The 22,050-nt window shown below is 50.2% G+C and overlaps 2 protein-coding genes across 2 annotated transcripts; one reads left to right on the top strand and one right to left on the bottom strand.

Annotated features, from left to right (window-relative positions):
- Positions 1 to 303: 303 nt before the first annotated feature.
- Positions 304 to 5,768, top strand: LOC125510882. The gene is made up of 9 exons (XM_048676159.1): positions 304 to 1,067; positions 1,605 to 1,672; positions 1,751 to 1,800; positions 1,959 to 2,055; positions 2,127 to 2,204; positions 2,285 to 2,452; positions 2,984 to 4,919; positions 5,030 to 5,206; positions 5,293 to 5,768. Exons 1-7 carry the CDS (start codon positions 308 to 310, stop codon positions 3,143 to 3,145), a joined length of 1,383 nt encoding a protein of 460 aa, XP_048532116.1. The 5' UTR covers positions 304 to 307; the 3' UTR covers positions 3,146 to 4,919; positions 5,030 to 5,206; positions 5,293 to 5,768.
- A 63-nt stretch (positions 5,769 to 5,831) lies between these two features.
- On the bottom strand, positions 5,832 to 9,468 carry LOC125510881. Its single transcript, XM_048676158.1, has 4 exons — positions 9,160 to 9,468; positions 7,487 to 9,064; positions 6,378 to 7,393; positions 5,832 to 6,300 (listed from the first exon to the last, which is right to left on the bottom strand). The coding sequence occupies exons 2-3, from the start codon at positions 9,056 to 9,058 to the stop codon at positions 6,623 to 6,625; spliced, it is 2,343 nt and encodes a 780-aa protein (XP_048532115.1). The 5' UTR covers positions 9,059 to 9,064; positions 9,160 to 9,468; the 3' UTR covers positions 5,832 to 6,300; positions 6,378 to 6,622.
- Positions 9,469 to 22,050: the final 12,582 nt, after the last annotated feature.

Raw genomic sequence — 22,050 nt, 5'->3', positions numbered from 1 at the left:
CGTGGTTGGCGCGGAGGGCCGATTCGTTCTTATCCGCACCTCTTTTGCTTCCGGCGACGGCGAGTATGAATTCTTCATCTACAAGGGCGACCCCAGGTCCCCGTCCCTCGACAGCGTCCCGCTTCCCGATGATGATTCGCTGCACCGTGTTAGCTAGTTCGGAATCGTGCCCCGTGGTGACGGGGACATTATCTCCTGATTGCACTCTGTGACGCAGTGACCTTGAAGGATTACCGATTTCACATCTAGGATCAAGGAGCTGCTCAACCCATGTCCTGGGGTCCTTACGATTGCACCCGACAAGGCCATGTTGCTCCGAGATGGCGTGCTGGTGTGGGTCGATTTGCTGCGCGGCATGTTGGTGTGTGACATACTTCAAGAACGAGAACCCCTTCGTGCGCGCTACATCCCATTGCCTGAGCCATTGCCTAGAAACAGAGAAGAAATTTTGAAGCAGTTAATCCCGGGAGCTGGCGTCAGGCGTATTCGGGATGTCGCCTATGTCGATGGTCTGATCAAGTTTGTTGAGATGGAACACCGCGTCACTGTAACAGAGATTGTAGAGGTTCCTCCTGAAAAGCCGTCTGACCCCAGGGACAAGACTGTCCTCTATGATTCTGACTTGATCATGCTCTACAAGCGTAAACATGTGGACAACATACCCAAGACGCTGCGCACAATGAATGGTTGGAGTGCCATGACATGGACTAGGGAGATTGGGTCTGACTGTTGGCTCAAGGGAGTCATTGTTGATGTTGATGACATTTTGGTCGATGACTCCGCGTTTTCGGCCTTACTGTCTGGCCAAAGGAATGAATCCGCTGGGAGCTTGACATTCAAGAACATGTACTCGGCTTGCTCCATCCTGAGTACAGATGGTAATGATATCCTTTACCTCAAGTTATCCAGGAAATGGAGTGATCGATCTGGATGGGTGGTTGCTGTTGACCTTGAAGAGAATACACTGAAAGTGGAAGCACCTGGGGCGCACCCATTTGGAAGATATTCTCCTTCGTGGCAAACATTCCTTCCCTGCGCATTGGTGAACCATCTAAAAATGACTCCTGGTAATTGTTCATCTGCTCTTGTTATCAACATGCTTGTGACCCTTTCAGTGCTACGCACAATTTGGTTGGTGAATTATCTTATTTGCTGCTACCCTTTTATGCTCCACGCTATGCATATCTTTGTTAGGGTGTTTAGAGCTACATATGATACTCTCTGTGATCTCTACTGTGAGAAATAGGGCTATCTGGTTTTTCTACCTTGTCTTATGGCTACATGTTAATCTTGTATAAATTGTGGGGTTTTTTTTTGCGTAAGGGTCTACTGCTGATTCATACTTACACTGTAGAATCCAATCCTAATCTGTGCTGGGCAGCTAGATTTTATCAACTTACAGTGCAGATAGAAATTAATGCTGCACTAATGCTTATCAAAGAAATTCAAATTGTTCTATGCATGGGCGTGTGGATATTTACAAGCTGCGTGCTATTTTGAACCCCATCCGAGTCTGCAAAAATTAAAGAATAAAATAGCTTGAGCACTACTGAATACCTGTTTATGACTATGGCATTGCTTATGAGTTTATCTGTCTCTTGTAGGCATTAAAGTCTCAGCAATTCAAACCGCACAGACAAGCAGCTCTGCGAATGAGCCAAATAATGCAGCTGTAAGTATTTTCTATCATGTATTATTTCATATTTCAAAAAATTCCGACCTGCTAAAGTTTCCTCTCTTGTGTCCATAGATCTGTGTCGGTGAGCCTGATTCCTATGAATCTGAAAACAAACGTCCAAGGCAGGTTTCTTACTCTGTTATGAGAACTCTGTTCTTTGAAGATCTTTGCAACGATGATCTGTTTTAAACGTCAAACCATTCAATGTTCTGAATGCTATGCTAATTAGTTTTTGCACATATTGGAGGTCTTCCATATAACTGGTTTTGTTGTTGCTCAGGCTATTGGCTGAGAAAGCCAACCATGCACAAGATTTAGCTCAGAGTACTGTACGGAATGTTCATAGCTCACAGGCCTGTCCTGATCAAAACAATATGGTATGCTGAATCCAGTATGTTTCATTTCCTATGTGTCATAGACCAAGATTAATACGATGGGTCATTTCCAGCCTCCACAACCATGCTTCAACAGATGGGAGGCGCCTGGCTACCGTGGGTACTCATCATGCCCCCCTCAAAACAATCCGGTATGCTGTATTTCATATGCCCTGTTTCCCATGTGTCCATTTTTGCATACAACAACATTAATTAGAATGTGCCACTGCAGCCGCTGCCACAATGTTTCAACAAGTTCACTGGACCCTGCAACCCTGTGTGTGCACCGTCGGCCCCTGCCCCTAACATACGTAGCTACGACAATTATCATTCGCTGTGGCAGCACCCACTGCTACCGGAGCAGCAGATGGCACCTAGCAGGGCATTTGGACCTCATGTGGTAAGAAAATTGTGAAGCTTATGATACTAGTAATTGCGCACGATGCAATGCACGTTAATATTTAAACAATATATTAATTGCATGCGGATATTAGGCATGCTATTATTTATGTGTTAATCCTGTGATTAATGCAATATTTGGTATGATATTAATTACACGTTAAACACGTTTAAAGCTCGCCATTGAAGCAGTCTAGGTCGTTGGATTAACTTAGTTCGATGGTCGAGATCGGTTGGATCTGCCCCTTTGGGTCTTTTTATATTGGTATAGATGATCCCATGTCCTCATTTGACCTGCAGCTGTAGAAAAGACAATCTCGTTGTGTTGTATGATTAGAAGATTCAAGAAATCATGGGCACCATGTTTGTAAATATGCTAAGGATTACAAAAAGAACTAAATATTCGAATAAGTTTGAATCTAGTTCATCGTCATATAATAGGTTGCAAAGATGGAATTATTTATGTCTGCTACGTTATACTGCTTTTGTCCTGTTACTTACAGTTAAATTAATTAAAAGTTTCTGTTTGCAGGCACCCCATCCATACTTCAACAACTGGCGTGGAGCCAGACACCATGGGAATTCACAGCAACACCCTGCCAGTAACTCATATTACTATGGTGCGCACTCAGGCAGTGGCAACCAAGGATTTGGATTTGGTTACCGTCCGATTTACTACGATTACCGATACTAACCACGTTTACTGACCCCCTCCGGTAAAGCACTCTGCCACCCTTACTGTCTGAAAAATTCCAAGTTAATTTTGAATTGGAGGTATATATAATTAACTGCCGTATTCAGTATATATCACGGGTTCGACTCCTAGAAGCATCACTACTGCAATTGCTGTGTTAGTGTATGTATATAGGTTTCTACCTCTTTTGTCATTTAAAATATATATTCAAATTTCAGCTTCCCCCTATTCAGTTGCAGCTTCCCTGTAAACACTTAGTGGTGTTTGACCTCGTGCCGTAAGACATCGAGGTATGTTCCAAACTGAAATTTAGATGTGGTTGCACGCAGTGGCGGAGCTACAGCAGCTTTGCTGGGCGGGCCAGTAGGAAGAACACTCCAATACTTTTGCACTCATGTCCGAGTCTACCCTCACTCCTCTGCTGCATTTGCCATGTGCTGGGCGGGCCACGGCCACTTTTAGCTACACGTAGCTCCGCCAGTGGCTGCACGGTTGGCCTTTATGTACGAAAATATTAGCCTCACATAGTTAGATACTGTACACCGAAACGTAAGTAAAGCTGTCCTGCATTAGTATTCACGGGTGTGAAATATGAAAAAACAGCAGCTGTTTTTCTGAAGTGTGAACTCATCAGAATGGCGCTTAACCTCTTAAAGAGGTACTTTGAAAGAAGCGAATGTTTGATAAAGGTGTGGTAAGGGTCAGAGGGTGATGAAGGGTGGCGGCTCCTTGAAGATGGAATAAAGTTCTCCCCGCCTAGCCGTCGCCCTGGTGGTGCGTGTAGCATCGTTGGAGGGCATGTGAAGCTGTGTCTCCGGTGTATCTTGCCGGATTCAGGCTGTATTTTTCTTCGCTCGTCTAAGTTTCTGTGTTTACATGTTGGATCCTTCCAATCTAATCTTCTCTTCATCGGTGACGGTTACTATTCTGGCGTGCTGGTCATGTGGGGCCTTAGCACGACGACTTGACGACTTTCCAACTGTATACTACAATGAAGTTTGCCTGGCTCCGATGAGGGAGGGGCGATAACTGCGGCACACTGTCAGCTCACTCCAGTGATTGTAGTCGCTATTGGATAGAAGGTGTACGGGCTTGGATGTAATTTATGTTCTTTGTACTACCAAATAGTTGATGAATAGATTGAAAGTTCTTTTCCCCAAAAAAGCCATCCATTGCATGGTCGTTGTGGCCTTGTGGGTATGTTACATCCGGGATATTTATTGTACCTTTATTTCCCGGGGTACTCCTGTTGCCTACCGGAATATATGGCCCATTAGATCAAGGTTGGAGCGACGGTTAATATTCATTTGTCCCTACCAGAAAACTCATTGCGTGCAAGTTGAGTAGCTACACGTTGGTTTTAGAGAAAAATATATTTTTCGTCTCTCAAGTTCCAAAAAGTGCAGACTTCGTCCTTCAACTTTATTGGTCTACTTTTGGTCCCTCAAGTTTCAAAACCGGTCAAGTTTCGTCTGAATTCCGGTTTCGCTAGAAAATAGGACACATGGCGTGGTATTCTCTCTCCCCTCACTTGCCACGCCCGACCTGCCGTTGGGTCAAACAGACAGCCCGCGCGACGCCGTCTTCACTCTCCACCTCGCGCTCTTCTCTTCCTCTTCTCTCTCTCTGTCCCGACCTCACCGTCGCTTTGCCCGGCGTCGTCGCCTTGCTCACCGCCAGCGCCTTGTTCCCCTTCGCTGCCGGCGCCATGCGAACTCGCGAGGAGATCCTTGGGTGGATGAGTGAGGACAGAAGCAGTTGTGCTCCTACACAGGTAAGTGCCAATTTGTGATCTAGGGTTAGGGATTTGGGGATTTAGGATTCTTCCTTGGTGATTGAGGGACTAAGGGGAGGTGCTGTTGGGTGTTGTTTGTCGTTGAATAGGTCTATATGCCTGAGGAACTGATATCTGGCAAAGTGCCACTCGCAATCGAAGATCCAGAGTTTTGCGGCATTGAAACGGAGAGCAATTTTAGTTGTTTTTGTGGATTTTTGCCGGTGAGAAAGGTTGCTTATGAAGGTGTGAACACTGGCAGAAGGTTCATTTGTTGCATGCGGGAGGTGAATTTAGTTGTCGCATTCATTTCTTTCTACCAAATCTGCATGGTAATGTTCAGATGAACTGATGCAATTTATTTGAATTTTAGGATGAACAAGCATGCGATTTTCTGATGTGGTATGATCCTGAATGGCCTGCACCAGCGCAAAGATCTATGAATGCACTTTATGCAGATAAGTTGAAGGCTGAAGATTGTAAGATGAATTGGAGCTCATGTTGGCCGATAAGATATCTGACATGGAAGAAAAAGAGAAGAAAAGGCAACAGAAGATGATATCCAAGACGAAGGCAATGAAGATGGAGCTAAACAAGAAGGATCTGTTTATCTGGGTGTTAGTTGGTAGCAATATAGCTTTATTTGCAGTGCTAGCTGTGCTTATTGGACTGAAAATGTAATGTTTTTGTAAGTTGCACTCCTAGCTGTTGCCAAGAACTGAATGTAATAGGCTAAGATGCTATGTATGTTAGTTTGTTGTGCTTATAAGCACTGACCAATTGTACCTATTTCAATTGACATTATAAGCACTGAATTATTCTGTACTAAATTGTGCTCTATGTTGTACATATTGGCTTGATCTCTTTTTGGCATTTGGACAGCAAGTAGGCACACATATTCAACAGGAAATGAGAGCAAGCACACAATTTTAAGTGCTAGAAACACAGCCAAGGTTCAACTTAAGAAACATAGCCCAGGTTCATCTTGTTCAGTACACAAGCAACAAGTTTTCTGAAGGAAACAAACAACAGTGTTCAAATTTAACTGAAGGAAACAAAGACACAGGTTTTCTGAACATACACACAGGCCTCACTCGAGCAGCTTTCTGGGCACTTTTTTTGCTCTTTTATTTGCTCCAGTGAAGTTGGTGTTAGCAGCTCCAGAACTGAAATTCATAGGAACTCCAGAGCTGCTGCTAACATTGACATGAACATTCTTCACAGTGGCCTTTGAGGTAGCAGTGACCTTGCTCTGAGGTGGTTTGAAAGGCTTGAATCTGCTAACATTTGAAGGTGGCCTTCTTGAAGTAGATGGAATGTCTGATGGAGCTTTTCTCTTGCTACTCACATTTGTGCTTTCCTGTGAGGGTTGCACAGGACCCTGCAAGCATTTTCATTAGAGAGCTATGTTTGACATATTGCACAGAAAATAAGGTAGGAACATAGCTAAACACTCACCTTTGTACTTGGCCTAGAACTAGCCTTTATAGCTGGCCTAGAACTGCCCTTTGTAGTTGGCTTTGGGGCAATTGGGGCACTGCTAGCAGGTGGTTTAGGAGCAGTACACTTTGTTTTGTTGTGACCTGTGCATTTGCAAACAGAGCATCTACTGATTGTGCCAACTTTACCCATCCTGTGCTTAGGTGCAGTGGGTTTCTCTCCCTTCCCTTTCTTCCTCTCAGTTCTTGGCCTTCCTGGCATTTTTACATATCCTGGAGCTGTTGGCTTAGGTCTGTTGGATTCAGGCCAAGTTGCCATACCATATACTGGCTGGAGGAAGTGTGAGTATGTTGCCTTGAAATTCTGCACTGAAAAGCAGCTAGCAACATAGCCAGAAATGTCATTTGTGACCATGTGTATAGCACACACAGCATGTGCACATGGTAAACAGAGAGCTGCCAGTACCTACAGCTACATGTCCAGTTGGTCAAATCAACTTTGAATCTATACTGCACTCGTTGTGTCACTTCAAAGCAGTTGTTGCCATTAGATATGGCAGTGCAATGAGCTGACTCATTGATCATCTTTTCAAGTTTTTTCATAATGTTTGGACAGATAGTACCACTCCACTTTGGCCACTTGTCATTGTTCTCTTGTATCCTTACCATGATTTTCCTTCTAATGGTCTCTTGTATAGTAATAACAGCAAAGAATCTAGCTTCCACAATCCACTTATTAAAGCTCTCACACATGTTGTTGTCTACACTATCACAGTTGGATCCTAACCTCATCCATGCTCTGCTCCAGTGGCATGGGTCTGTTTTAGTGACAGCCCTTGCACCCATAACAGTTTCCTTGGCCAACTTCTCCCTAGCATGATTAAACAGAGCTACATTTGATGCTTTTGCACATCTCCAGAACAGTTTCTGCCAGTCCTTGTTTCTGAATTTAAGTCTCCAGTTAGCATATATATGTCTGGCACAATTCCTATGCTCAGCCAATGGTGCCCAGTTCTGAACTGTTGTTATAATTCCCTAAAAAAATAAAAAAGAAATTGTTAATTAGCATTTCCAATTTGCAAAAAGTAGCAATAAATTATGGAGATCTCTAAATTATGTAGCACTCACTTTCTGTTGGTCAGATATGAACACCCAGCCTTGACCATCTTCCACTTCCAAATCTCTAAACAGTAAATCACAGAACCAATCCCATGAGTCATTATTCTCCTTCTCAACTACTGCCCATGCAATTGGGTACATTTGGTTATTTGCATCCCTCCCTATAGCACAGAGCAGCTCTCCATTTGTTGCTCCTTTGAAAAAACATCCATCCATTCCTACTACTTTTCTACAACCTGCCTTGAAACCTTCTTTCAGAGCAGCCAAGCACACATACATTCTTAGAAATGTCGGTACTCTTTCCTTTGGATCAAGTTTGACAACAACAGTGCTTCCTGGATTGCTCCTCAGCAATTCCAACTGATAATCAAACACTTTTGAGTATTGGAACTTGGTGGAATCATACACTCTCTGCTTCACAATTTGTTTTGCTCTCTGAATTTGTGATGTGCTCACATTTGCAAGCATGTCCTCTTGCACATGTGCTTTCAAGCTGTCAATCTTCCATCCTGGGTGGCCTGTAATGAGCTTATCATATTTTTGTGCAATCCTCACTGAAGTGACCAGCTTGTTGTCCTTCCTTTTTGGGCAATAATGCTTATCTATGAAAGATGTCACCTGCCAACTATTGCACCTACTTGTCCTACTTAGTAAACAGAACCAGGGACATGTCCCCCAATCACACTCTGCTCTGCACCTTACAGAATCATTTTTCTTAAACCTAATTAACCTTCTGTGATGTAGTCCATAAGTAATTATTGCTTTTCTGAACTCTTCCTTTGATTCAAATTTCATTCCAAGACAGAACTCTGGTACTTCTCCTCTGTCTTTGTACACAGGATATTTTTTTGGTTTGCTGACAGCCTCTCCATCACTGTTTTCTTCAAAAGAGTCATCAAAATCTGAGCTGTCTGAGTAGCTTTCAGCAGCTGCATCCTCTCCAACATTTTCCCTTGAACCTACTGTTGCATCTGTAATGAACACTTCATCTAAAATGTCAATGTTGCCAGCCCTGAGTTTCTTCTTGTACTCTACATAGTCAGCATTGATCTTTCTTGCTTCTTCATCATCCTCAGATGCTGACTCATCATCAGGTATATAATCACTGTCCTCTTCATCAGACTCTCCATCTTGTGCATCAGTATTCCCATCTAACCTGGGCACTTGTTCTTCTGGCATAACTACACTTAAAGGGGTGAACTGCTCCTCTTCCTCTCTAGCAGAGCATGCTGTTGCAACTGTTTCTTCCCCATCAGCAGAAGCATGCTTCTCAACATACACATCTGCAACTCCTCCATCACAAACAAACTCAGCCATCTTAAGAATAGTGTTGTCATCATGCAGAAAAACAAGTCCATCATTCATCTCTTTTCCTGGAACTAACCAATAAAACTGACATTGTATCCCCTCCACATCAGTGCAATGATCTCTTAAATGCCCCAAAAGCTCGGGCAAAGAAAGCTTATCTCTGTCAATGTCTGACATAGCTTCACTGCCTCCCAAATACATCATGTGGTTCCCATTCTTCACAAATTCGCCATTATAATGGAACATGACATGAATTAAATCCAGAGGATCCATTACTCCCTACAATAGATGGACACAAATTTCAGATTCGGCTACAACCTAAGTGGATGGCATCTACCTACGAATCCTAAACAATATACGCAAAAAAAACATACCTGAAGGTCTGCCGGTGGTCGTTGTCCTGATAGTTCTCGTCGTCGCCGGTGTATACTGGATCGGCGCCGCCGCAACCGCAACACTACACCCGCCTGCGCCGCCGCGTAGATCTGCGCCTAGGTATACTGCATCGGCGCCGCCGTAGCTTTTCTCAAGGGCGCCGCCGTCCCTGGCTCCAACGCCAATGCCGACCACCACGCCAAATCGGGATCCGCCGCCGCCAAGCCTCAGGTTTGGGAGAGAGGTCACAGAGGAAAGGGAAAGGGGGAGAGAGTGAAGACGGCGTCGCGCGGGCTGTCTGTTTGACGCAACGGCGGGTCGGACGTGGCAAGTGAGGGGAGAGAGAATACCACGCCACGTGTCCTGTTTTCTAGCGAAACCGGAATTCGGATGAAACTTGACCGGTTTTGAAACTTGAGGGACCAAAAGTAGACCAAAGAAAGTTGAAGGACGAAGTCTGCACTTTTTGGAAACTTGAGGGACGAAAAACATACTTTTCTCTTGGTTTTACATCATGCAAAGATAACCCACCCTTGTTGTCACCTAGAATCACTCCGGCACTATCCCAGCCATCTTTCCTGACAAAAGGGCTGTGAAGGTGTTGTGCAAGCACTTGCGACTTTCTTGGTGGCAAGAAATTGTTTTAGTTCCTTCAGAAAAGTCTTTTGTGAAATTGTCCTTGGATAGCATACTGCTTGAAATCACCATAATAATGTGTTTTTATACGAAATGTTACGGACAAACAGCTCTGTGATTCCTCGTCAGGCGGCAGCTTCTGCAGCTCCAAATCTTAAAACGAAGACACATGACGACTAAGAGGCGATCTACTTGTCCATCCTCATGATGCAGCGCAGGGCCTCCCCTTAAGCATGAGGCGTTGGTTGAACGCCGTGTTGATCTACGAGAAGGGCACGCTGTGTGTGATGAACTTCTCCAGCTCCAGCTCCTCTCTGTTTAGAATCGAGATCGAGAGACAATCGAGACAGATGTAAAAGTGAATAGTTGTCTTTACTGATGATGAGATTACACATATATATATAACCTTCAAAGGGGTGCGTCCATAGGGACGTGAAGCAACCGCCTTGGTTAGGAAAGCAAGGATTATTAGAATTAATTAAATCCTAACACTCCCCCTAATCTATGCTTTTAGTGTAAATATAGTCATCTTGAAAAACTCCTTCAAAACCCAGTGGGAAAAGTGAGGATATATTTTTTTGAGCAAACACAGTGGGGAAAGGCTCCCCACTGTAACTCTATTTTCTATTAATAATGGGTGGTGTTACATGGGTCTATACAGATGAGGTACATGATACAGAAAAATTAACAAATTACAATGTATCCAACCAGGATTGCATCCCATCCCTTAAACTAGGTCTTACTTTCTTGATAATGGTGCTAAAATGCTCTTTGAAATTTGATAAGCAGTGAGTCATACTTCTGTCAATATTGTCAAAGATAATACCATTCCTATGCTTCCATATGCTCAGCACCCTGCTATTATCTTCTCCTTAAATCCTTGGCTGTTATCTCTACTTTTGCCCTCCATTAGCATTTCAATAGTATTAAGATATGTATTCCATTCCATATCTATTGTAGCCGAGAAATTTCTGTTGAAGTCACATTCAAAGAAGAGATGTTGTAGGTATTCATTGGGCTCATCATCACATAGGACACACCTCCTGTTTTCTATTTGAAAATTCTTCCTGATTAGTAGGTCTCTAGTATTTAGTCTATCCAGTAGAAGCAACCAGAAGAAATTTTTTGTTTGGGCAGGTTGCATGACTTCCAAATCCACTAAAATGGTGGTGCTGCCTTTGGTGGGTTTCCAATAAGTTGCAGATAAATCTTTTTGTTGGAGTATTTTTTTCCTTTCCAGAGAAATTGCCAGCAATCTTTATTGTCATTGTCCTGGTGGATGTTGCTTATGATTTCCAACATCTCATTGCTTTGTTGCACAGCTATAGATGACACGGGTAAATGAAACATCTCATGAAAGTTGCTGATTGAGGAAATGATAGCCGAGGCAATTGTACAGTCTGTATCTTTAGCAAATGAGTATAATTGAGGAAATCTGCTCCGGAGAGTGTCCTCATTCCACTTATCATGCCAGAGTGAGATAGTGTTGCCAGTAGAGGGGATACATGTAGTCATGCTTTTAAAATCATGAAGGATAGAACAGCAATCTCTCCACCAAAAGGATCCCAACCTTGTGGGATATGAGGGTATAGAGCCATCAGAATAATAATTGCTCCATATTAATTCCACCCAGGGAATATCTTGTTTATTGAAAAACTCGAAGAGAAATTTGATTAGAAGAGCTCTGTTTTGAGTTCTCAAATCAAGGACTCCCAGTCCTCGTGCTTCTTTGGGGAGACAGACATTATACCATTTAACCAAACAATTCCCATGTTTATTGATCTTGTTACCATACCAAAGAAAACTTCTGCCAGATTTTTCGAAGTGATCTAAGATAGTGAAAGGCACTCTGATGCAGCACATTGCATATATTGGAAGAGCAGAAACCATTGCTTTCCAATGAGTGAATCTGCCAAAATATGTCACCAGGTTTGCAATACCAGATAATCTTTTATCAAGCCTTGACACCATAGGCATGAGGTCATCCACTTTAGGTCTGGTGGATCCCATTGGTAGGCCTAGGTATGTGAAAGGCATGCCTTCTTTTTTACAGCCTAAAATGTTGGCTAATTCAAGAGCTCTGCTGTCAGAAATATTGATTGGTACTAGGGAGGATTTACTATAGTTTACCTTTAGACCTGTAAATTCAGAGAATATAGCAAGAATGTTCATGATCTTTCTCAATTGGGTAGTTTCAGCAGGCATGATGATCAGAGTATCATCAGCATATTGAATAATGGGGCATCTTCTATTGTTATTACATTGTATTGGTAGAGATAAATCACCTTGGGACCATGCTTCATTTACTAATAATTGTAACAATTCTGTCGGATTTCGGGTTCCGGCAGACCCTTAAGGTTCGAACACTGGGGCGCGCGCGGAGATTACGTCTTCTACCTCTCCGTCTCGCAAAGATCTAGACTACTGAAAGAACTGCACAAGAGACACAAGGTTTATACTGGTTCGGGCCACCGTTGTGGTGTAATACCCTACTCCAGTGTGTGGTGGGTGGATTGCCTCTTGGGGCTGATGATGATGAACAATACAAGGAAGAACGGCCTCGCGAGGGTCTGTTCTTGGCTGGGGTGATGAACTGCTGGGAGGAGTTCAGCCATCTTTCTCTCTTTCTCTCTCTCACTCACTCACTGCCTTACTCTTACTCGCCGCCCTTTGCTATGTGGGTGGCTGGTCCTATTTATAGAGGCCCTGGTCCTCTTCCCAAATATCGAGCGGGAAGGGAGCCAACAATGGCGAACTAATTTGAAGGGGGACATCAAGTATCAACTATCCTGACAAAAGTAGTCTTCGCCTGCGCAAAGCTCTGGTGATGACGCCGTCTTGGGCTCCACGGTGACCTCCATCTCGTAGTCCTCCTGGTCTTGGTCTCGTTGCACTGAAATGGCAACCTTTGCCTGATGCCTCGGTACTCCGCGGCTGCGCTTGCCCCCTTTGCACCAAAGAGGAAAGAAGGACGCTGCGCGGGCTGGCGCCCGCCTGGCGCCCTGAGTCGTCATGGCTTGCATCACGGGCACCTCGCGAGGTACCCCGCCTTGATCTCTCCGCCTCCTCGCGAGCCAGCCTGACGAGGCCGTGCCTGAGGAAGCTCCATGTCGTCCACCCCGCGAGGCTGGGCCCCTCGCGAGGGTCTTGAGTCTTGTGTTGATGAAGATGGGCCATGCTGGGCCCCCTTTGAGCCACGCCGCAGGCCGCAGGAAGGCAAGTCTGGGGACCCCCGTTCCCAGAACGCCGACAGTAGCCCCCGGGTCCAAGGCGCGCCCGGACTTGGCCGTGCCGAGAGGCAAGAGGGCAAGGGCGAAGCGCAGCGGGCCCTAACAGCCTGCGGCCTTGGGCGCCGCGTGGCGGTTGATGGGACGTGGGCGTCTCCGCTTCCCCATGACGCCTCGGTGATCGCGCGAGTTGGACAAGTCCCTGCATGCAAATCGTGTCATGATTACCTGTGATCGTGGAGGCCGGCGGTTGGCCTTCGCCGGCTATAAGTACGGAACTGCGCGTGCCCTTCCAGCTCATCCCTCCTTGCTTCTCCTTCTTCCCGATCCTTGCTCCGTCTTGCCGCGATGGCTCCGATTCGCCGGTTCTCTGCAGCGGAGAAGGGAAAGGCCCCTCTAGAGGGACCAGACCCGCTCCTGCCGAAGAAACGGCTCGCCCTTTGCGGCCGGGACGAGGAGGAACGTCAGGTGGTGTCGAGGCCTCGGTGCGAGCAGGCTCCGCCGGGGTTCCCGCTTCCCTTGTATGCCCACGTCGAGGGCCTCGAAGGGGTTGATGCCGATCCCCGCGGTCAGCGCCGTCGTCGGTGCCGACGGGTCACGAAGGTGTGGGTTGTTCCTCCTTGGGTCCACGCCGAGGGCTCCTCCCAAGAGTTCGTGCTCCACGTCGCCATTCCTCTCCAGTCTTGAATCCGTCTGCCTCCCTTCTTCGTCTCCATCATCCCGCCGGGGGAGCCCCTGGAGCTCTGGCTGCATCACGCCGGCTGGAGCACCCTCGCGACCGAGGCAGAGGTCGCGGTCGTTGCCCCGGGCGAGGTCTACATGACTCGTTGCTGGAGAGAGATCGCCCGGGTTTGCAGGGTAAGGGGAGTCTTCGCGGTCCACTTGGAGTATGATGGCGCTTCGGTGATGTTCTTCAAGGTCTTCGACACGAACGGGCGCCGGCTGGAGTGTTGCCCCAGGAGAGGTGGCCAGGACCTTGCCATGGTGAGGGCTAGGCCCGTCGACCGCTCCCTTGGCGGCTCTGCAGGCGACGGAGGCGTCGGAGGATCCAGCGACTCCGACGAGATCTTCGCGACTCCGGAGACGAGTGACGACAGCTACAAGCCCCCAAGCCGGCGCCGCTCCTGGAGCAGGGCGGGCTCGTCTGGCCGTCGCCGACTCTGATTTGGATGGGGTTGGCACTGGCGCTTGACGGCCCACTGTTGATGATGGCATCTTTTGCAGGAACGCATGTAGTTAGCATCCCTTAGGATCCGTTCCCTGCAAGGAATCAAAATGCGCCCCATGGGGGCTTGTAAGGTGCCTGTAGTCCTGTTTGTTAATACATAACCCTTGCTGTAGAGCTGTGCGAGTTGCTGACTCCGTCTTAGCTCAGTTCTCCCTTTCGAACCTCGCGAGGGCTTGGTGCTCTGCGCCGACAGGTCCCAGTCCCAAGGTGGCGTCAGCCGTCGCTGGTATGCCAGGTCGCGATGCCGTGGTCAAGGCCAGGAGGTGAGCGACCCGGGGTCCGGTAAGAGCCCCTGAGTCGCGATGCTCAGGAGGTCCCCTTTGGCGCCCAAGCAGCCGTCGCTCGGCAAGAAAGGAGAGCGGCGTCGCTGACACGGAATTGCATTAGGTGCGGGGGTAGTGCTACGATAGTCGGTGCTTTCGGGCAGTGACTTATCTCGAGAGTCGGGGATTATCCCTGGTGTGTCGTCGGGTCCGCGCGTCGGCAGGAGCGGAATTGCTCGGCGAGGTCCTCGCGTGCCCCTTCTCCCCCGCCTTTGCTCCCCTTTCTGCTCTACGTCCTCGGGTCCCGGCCCTCGAGCTAGTCTCAGCCATCGCTGGTATGCCAGTGAAGGAAATATGACCTAGAGGCAATAATAAAGTTATTATTTATTTCCTTATATCATGATAAATGTTTATTATTCATGCTAGAATTGTATTAACCGGAAACATAATACATGTGTGAATACATAGACAAACTTAGTGTCACTAGTATGCCTCTACTTGACTAGCTCGTTAATCAAAGATGGTTATGTTTCCTAACCATGAACAAAGTGTTGTTATTTGATTAACGAGGTCACATCATTAGTTGAATGATCTGATTGACATGACCCATTCCATTAGCTTAGCACCCGATCGTTTAGTATGTTGCTATTGCTTTCTTCATGACTTATACATGTTCCTATGACTATGAGATTATGCAACTCCCGTTTGCCGGAGGAACACTTTGTGTGCTACCAAACGTCACAACGTAACTGGGTGATTATAAAGGAGCTCTACAGGTGTCTCCAATGGTAGATGTTGGGTTGGCGTATTTCGAGATTAGGATTTGTCACTCCGATTGTCGGAGAGGTATCTCTGGGCCCTCTCGGTAATGCACATCACTTAAGCCTTGCAAGCATTGCAACTAATGAGTTAGTTGCGGGATGATGTATTAAGAACGAGTAAAGAGACTTGCCGGTAACGAGATTGAACTAGGTATTGGATACCGACGATCGAATCTCGGGCAAGTAACATACCGATGACAAAGGGAACAACGTATGTTGTTATGCGGTCTGACCGATAAAGATCTTCGTAGAATATGTAGGAGCCAATATGGGCATCCAGGTCCCGCTATTGGTTATTGACCGGAGACGTGTCTCGGTCATGTCTACATTGTTCTCGAACCCGTAGGGTCCGCACGCTTAAGGTTACGATGACAGTTATATTATGAGTTTATCATTTTGATGTACCGAAGGTTGTTCGGAGTCCCGGATGTGATCACGGACATGGACGAGGAGTCTCGAAATGGTCGAGACGTAAAGATTGATATATTGGAAGCCTATGTTTGGATATCGGAAGTGTTCCGGGTGAAATCGGGATTTTACCGGAGTACCGGGAAGGTTACCGGAACCCCCCGGGAGCTAAATGGGCCAAGATGGGCCTTAGTGGAAAAGAGAAGAGGCAGCCCTACATGGGCTGTGCGCCAACCCCTTCCCCTAGTCCTATTAGGACTAGGAGAGGTGGCCGGCCCCCTCTCTCTCTTTTCCCCCTCCGCGAATCCTGTTCCAACTAGGATTGGGGGGGGGAATCCTACTCCCAGAGGGAGTAGGACTCTCCTGGCGCGCCAAGCTTGGCCGGCCAGCCTCCCCCCTCTAGTCCTTTATATACTGAGGCAAAGGCACCCCAGAAACACACAAGTTGATCCACGTGATCTATTTCTTAGCCGTGTGCGGTGCCCCCTGCCACCATAGCCCTCGATAATACTGTAGCGGAGTTTAGGCGAAGCCCTGCTGCTGTAGTGCATCAAGATCGTCACCACGCCGTCGTGCTGACGGAACTCTTCCCCGACCTTTGCTGGATCGGAGTCCGGGGATCGTCATCGAGCTGAACGTGTGCTCGAACTCGGAGGTGCCGTAGTTTCGGTGCTTGATCGGTTGGATCGTGAAGACGTACGACTACTTCCTCTACGTTGTGTCATCGCTTCCGTAGTCGGTCTGCGTTGGGTACGTAGACAACACTCTCCCCTCTCGTTGCTATGCATCACATGATCTTGCGTGTGCGTAGGAAATTTTTTGAAATTACTACAAAACCCAACAGCCAGGTCGCGATGCCGTGGTCAAGGCCAGAGGGTGAGGGCTGGAGAGCCAGTAGGAGCCCTGAGTCGTGATGCTCAGGCACCCCCCCTTTAACGTGCAAGCGGTTCGCGCGGACAAGAGTGAAAGGAATGCCGCGAGGGCCTTGCCTGGTGCAACTCCCTTAGGGGATCCTGTAAACTCATCATAGAAGGAAGAAAAGGTTGCCATGACAACTATTAGTCTACCGTTAGTTGCTTCCAAGGGGAGGTGAGGCACTGGAGGCTTGACGAGGTGGCGCCATGCGGGGCTGCCGCGGCCAGAGCTCAGCCATTCAGGTTTGTCGGCGTTGCAGGGACGGACCCATGCGCAAGCATCGTGCCGTTGTGGGAGCAATTCCATCAGTTGGCGTCAGTTGAGCAGGCAACTAGATCAAACACGTTAGCCGCGAAGGAGGGGATTCATTCAAACAGATGCTGGGAAGGTAGACATCGCTGGGTCGGGCCCGAGCGACTTGGGGATGATGCAGCCCGAGGGGCGCCCTCAATAAAGCAAGCTAACGACATGAAATAAAAGGGATACATACCGCAGGGACGGACCCACGCGGCCTGGGAACGATGCAGCCCTGGGAGGGCGCTCCTAGCCGAAAATGAAACTTGTAAGATGTCACCTGAGGGTGTCGAGGGCGAAGGGGTGCTGGTGTAGCAGACTCGGTAGGCTGCGGAAGCCGATCCTCACGAGCCCCCAGGCCCAGGGGCCTCGGGAGGCTCCGGAGGCACTGGTAGCTCTTCGCGAATCATCTCCATCTCCGCCAAGGCCACGGAACGCCTGTCTTCTTGAGCCTACATGATGCCCCTCATGAGGCGCTGGCACGTAGCAACCGCGCTCGGCAAGTCGTAAGGCATGCGAACGTAGCTGTGGGGCGGTCCCCCGCAGCGCCCCACTCGCGAGGGCCAGAGGCGCTCCATCGTAGCGACTTGGTTGAGCCCTGGTACGTCGTTGCAGACGTGCAGCCCACCATCCTCGCCTGGATGGGGAGCCACAGCCGGTAGACGGCGGCAACCCCTCATGATTCTTGATTCCTGTAGTTCTTGAATGGCCTTGTCGACGAACTCCTGCGGGTCTGTCCTTCCTTGCCTTGCTCCTTCTTGAGGGAAACGTGCTTCGAAACACGCCTCCATGTGGTGCCAAAGCGCCTCCCTCGTGACCCTGGCCAGGTCGATGGCCCTCCAGGGGAGAGCCCCTGAGCCCTGCCTAAGGAGGGCGCCGGGCGCGCTTTCCTATGTGATGGAAGGAGGTTCCCCTGGGCAGATGCGGGCCCTGAGGGGCCCGCCTCCCGAGGGGCCGGTCCGGACGATGTCTTCTTCTTCTTGGGGGTGGTCTCGGGAAGCCTCCTGCTTCCGCGATCCGGGTCTTCCAGTGACGCGGCCTGAAAGGCTCGCTCCAGGGAACACACTGCATCCTTCTCTTCACAGGGCACCGCGATGACTCCGCCACTTCCTGGCATCTTGAGGACGTTGTAGCCATGGTGAGTTACGGCCATGAACTTGGCCAGCGCTGGGTACTCGAGGATGGCATTGTACGGCAGGCGGATGTGGGCGGCGTCGAAGTCGATGAGCTCGGTGCGGTAGTTGTCACGTGCCCCGAAGGTGACAGGGAGGCGGACCTGCCCAATCGGGACCGTGGAGCCGTCGGTGACTCCAGAGAAGGGCTTGGTTGGCTGAAGCTGGTCATAGGGCACTTGGAGATTGTTGAACATTTCCACGGACAGGACGTTGAGCCCTGCCCCACCATCGATGAGGGTCCTGGTGACCAGTACATTGCTGATGACTGGGGAGCAAAGTATCGGGAGGACTCCGGCTATGGCCGCACACTTGAGTTGATCCGCTAAGCTGAACGTGATGGCGCATGCCGACCACCTGAGAGGGCGCGTTGCTTCAAGCCTGGGAAGGACTGCGTTCACTTCGCGGGCAAACTGCTTGAAGATGCGTTGGGAGGCTGGGGCTTGAGCTCCGCCCAGGATGCAGGCGATTGCGCGTGGCTCCTGGAAGCCCCCAGCCCCTTCGTCTTGATGGCGGTCCTCGTTCCTCCTTGGCTGAGGCGGCAGTGGAGGGAGGCCTGCGTTGCCCTGAAGGCGATCCTCACGAGGCTGATCCCTCCAGTCCCCCTCGCGAGGCAGGTCTCGCCAGCGATCCTCGCGAGGTTGATCGCGCCACCCTTGGCGCGGGCCGCGGTCTTCCCAGCGTCCTGCGTTTCTTCCTCCTCCTCGGCCATAGCCCCGATCGGCGCGGTCGGGACGACGGCAGATCCTTCCTTCTCGCACGGTGCGGAGTTCTTGGCATTCGTTGGTGTTGTGGGCGTGGAGGTCGTGGTACATACAGTACCGGCTGCCCCTGGAGGACTCAGGCAGATCTTTGCCCCGCTTGGTGTCTGGTTCCGTCGCGAGCACGGCAGCCCCCTTGCGTTTCACGTCCTTGGCCTTGGGCTTCTTCTCCTCTGGGTCTGCGGCAGGCAGCTCGAGGAGGGAGAGGCGTCCCTCCTCAGCCCTGGCGCACTAGGTCGCCAAGTTAAACAGCTCCAGGGAGGTGCACAGGTCTTCATGCATCGCCAGCTCCTCCTTCATCTTGACGTCGCGCACACCATCGGAGAAGGCCGAGATGATGGCCTCCTCGGACACCTTGGGGATCTTGAGGCGCGTGCTGTTGAAGCACTGGATGTACTTTTGCAGGGTCTCTCTAGGTTGTTGCTTGATGCGGCGCATGTCGCTCACGGCGGGTGGCCGGTCGCGAGTACCTTGGAAGTTGGCAATGAAGCGGGTGCGCATCTGGTCCCAGGAAGAGATCGTGCCTGGAGCTAGATTCAGGAGCCAGGTGCGAGCTCCTTCCTTGAGCGTCATGGGGAACCAGTTCGCCATGACCTTCTCGTCCCCGCTGGCAGCTTCGATGCCCAGCTCATAGAGCTGGAGGAACTCTGCAGGGTCAGTCGTGCCATCGTAACAAGGAGGCAGGTCTGGCTTGAACTTGCCGGGCCACGCGATGCTACGCAGCTCGGTGGTGTAGGCACGGCAGCCTGCGGTGGCCATGAAAGGCTTCGGCTGGTGGAGAGCTTGGTCTTGAGGGTCCCCACACGCTGCAGCTAGGAGCAGCGCGGGGTCTTGGCGTGCCGGAGTTGGAGCAGGGTCGCGGCGTGCCGGAGCAGGGAGCGCCCGGGCAGCTCCTTGCGGGCGAGGGACTTCTTGGCAGCTCCGTTCTTGCTGCGCTGGCACCTGACGGAGCGGGTTCCGCCCAGGGGCCACGCGCCTTGGAGCCATGGCGTCTTCTTGGAGAGGAGACGACTGGTGCACCCCCGGAGCTTCGTTGCCCGCGCGGGGCGGGGTGTGGCGCAGCGGAACGGACGGCGCGGGAGAGCCCCCTTGTGGCGCGGACAAGCTCGGCGACGCGGTCGAGCCACTCTTCGTAGACGTCGTCGATGGGACGGTAGCGCAAGAGCTCGTTTGCCGCGATGAGCGCAGCTCGAGCCTCCAAGGGTGCGCGCAGCGCGCGGGACGAAGAACCAGCTGGTGTGAGCGATGGAGTAGCGGTGCGGCCGTCTTGCCGCACGGATGGATGCTGAGACGACGCTTGCTGCTCGCCCCCCGCCGGGCCGGTGGCGGCGTTGATGGCGGGTGACGGGGAACGGCGAGGGCGTCCACCGACGGGCGCCGTCTGGGCGACGCGGGAAGCGATGGCGGCCCGGCGCTCGGCGCGGGCCCGACGAGCGTCGGACATGGATGCGACGGTTGGAGGAGAACGGGGCGGTGGACGACGAATTCCGGCGCACCCCTACCTGGCGCACCAAATGTCAGATTTCGGGTTCCAGCAGACCCTTAAGGTTCGAACACTGGGGTGCGCACAGAGATTACGTCTTCTACCTCTCCGTCTCGCAAAGATCTAGACTACTGAAAGAACTGCACAAGAGACACAAGGTTTATACTGGTTCGGGCCACCGTTGTGGTGTAATACCCTACTCCAGTGTGTGGTGGGTGGATTGCCTCTTGGAGCTGATGATGATGAACAATACAAGGAAGAACGGCCTCGTGAGGGTCTGTTCTTGGCTGGGGTGATGAACTGCTGGGAGGAGTTCAGCCATCTTTCTCTCTTTCTCTCTCTCACTCACTCACTGCCTTACTCTTACTCGCCGCCCTTTGCTATGTGGTTGGCTGGTCCTATTTATAGAGGCCCTGGTCCTCTTCCCAAATATCGAGCGGGAAGGGAGCCAACAATGGCGAGCTAATTTGAAGGGGGACAACAAGTATCAACTATCCTGACAAAAGTAGTCTTCGCCTGCGCAAAGCTCTGGTGATGACGCCGTCTTGGGCTCCACGGTGACCTCCGTCTCGTAGTCCTCCTGTTCTTGGTCTCGTTGCACCGAAATGGCAACCTTTGCCTGATGCCTCGGTACTCCGCGGCTGTGCTTGCCCCCTTTGCACCAAAGAGGAAAGGAGGATGCTGCGCGGGCTGGCGCCCGTCTGGCGCCCTGAGTCGTCATGGCTTGCGTCACGGGCACCTCGCGAGGTACCCCACCTTGATCTCTCCGCCTCCTCGCGAGCCAGCCTGACGAGGCCGTGCCTGAGGAAGCTCCGTGTCGTCCGCCCCGCGAGGCTTGGCCCCTCGCGAGGGTCTTGAGTCTTGTGTTGATGAAGATGTGCCTGAGGAAGCTTCTTCTAGGCAGGGCAAACCAGCTATAGCTTCAATGTCAAGGCGCTTGTGTGGGAAGATGCGACCTTGGTTGTACAGTATGCATGAGTAATAGCTTCGCTGAGGATAGCTCCAGAACCGATCTGATGAAATCCTTTCCCTTGAGTAGGGGTTCTTGGAGCTATTGAAGAATGTATTGTCTGCCCTGAAGCCATTGATGTTGAAGGAGCCAGGTGCTGTTGCAGGACCTGGGAACCTTGGCAGTCTTGGGATTGGCTTCTGTACCTGAGGCCTGTGCTCAACATGATAGTCGAACTGGGGACCGGCAGCAGACTCAGGAATAGAAGTGTCAGGATCAGTGGCTTCGCTGTCTTCTGATGCTTTTGGTGGGGAGGGCTCCACATTAGCTTCATTGTTAGTTGTGGCAGCCACACGATTTTCATCCTCCACTTGACGAGCTGGAGGGTCGGACACAAGCACGTTCTCTATAAGAACTGCTTCTTGGTGGGACGAGGGGACTTGTGGTACTTCTTCTTCTTCGGCCGATGCAGTCGGAATGTCTTCAGCAGAGACGTGAGGCCTTGGACCTTTGCGAAGCCTGCGCAACGCGGGCGACGCCTGTGGAGTTTGAGTGGGCTGGGCCTCATTGTCTTCTTCCTCTTGTGGGCGATCCGCCCATGAGGCATCCTGGGCAATTGGCGTCAATGGACGACCAATGCTGATGAGTTCGCTGTTTTCTTGCTGAGGAAGGACTGCATCATCTTCTACATTGTCATGTTGACCAATGTCTTCAGCAGCGATGGGATCAGCTG

The sequence above is a fragment of the Triticum urartu genome, chromosome 5, assembly GCF_003073215.2.
Source record: "Triticum urartu cultivar G1812 chromosome 5, Tu2.1, whole genome shotgun sequence".
NCBI classification, from domain to species: Eukaryota; Viridiplantae; Streptophyta; class Magnoliopsida; order Poales; family Poaceae; genus Triticum; species Triticum urartu.
This window is presented reverse-complemented; position numbering and strand designations above follow the sequence as displayed.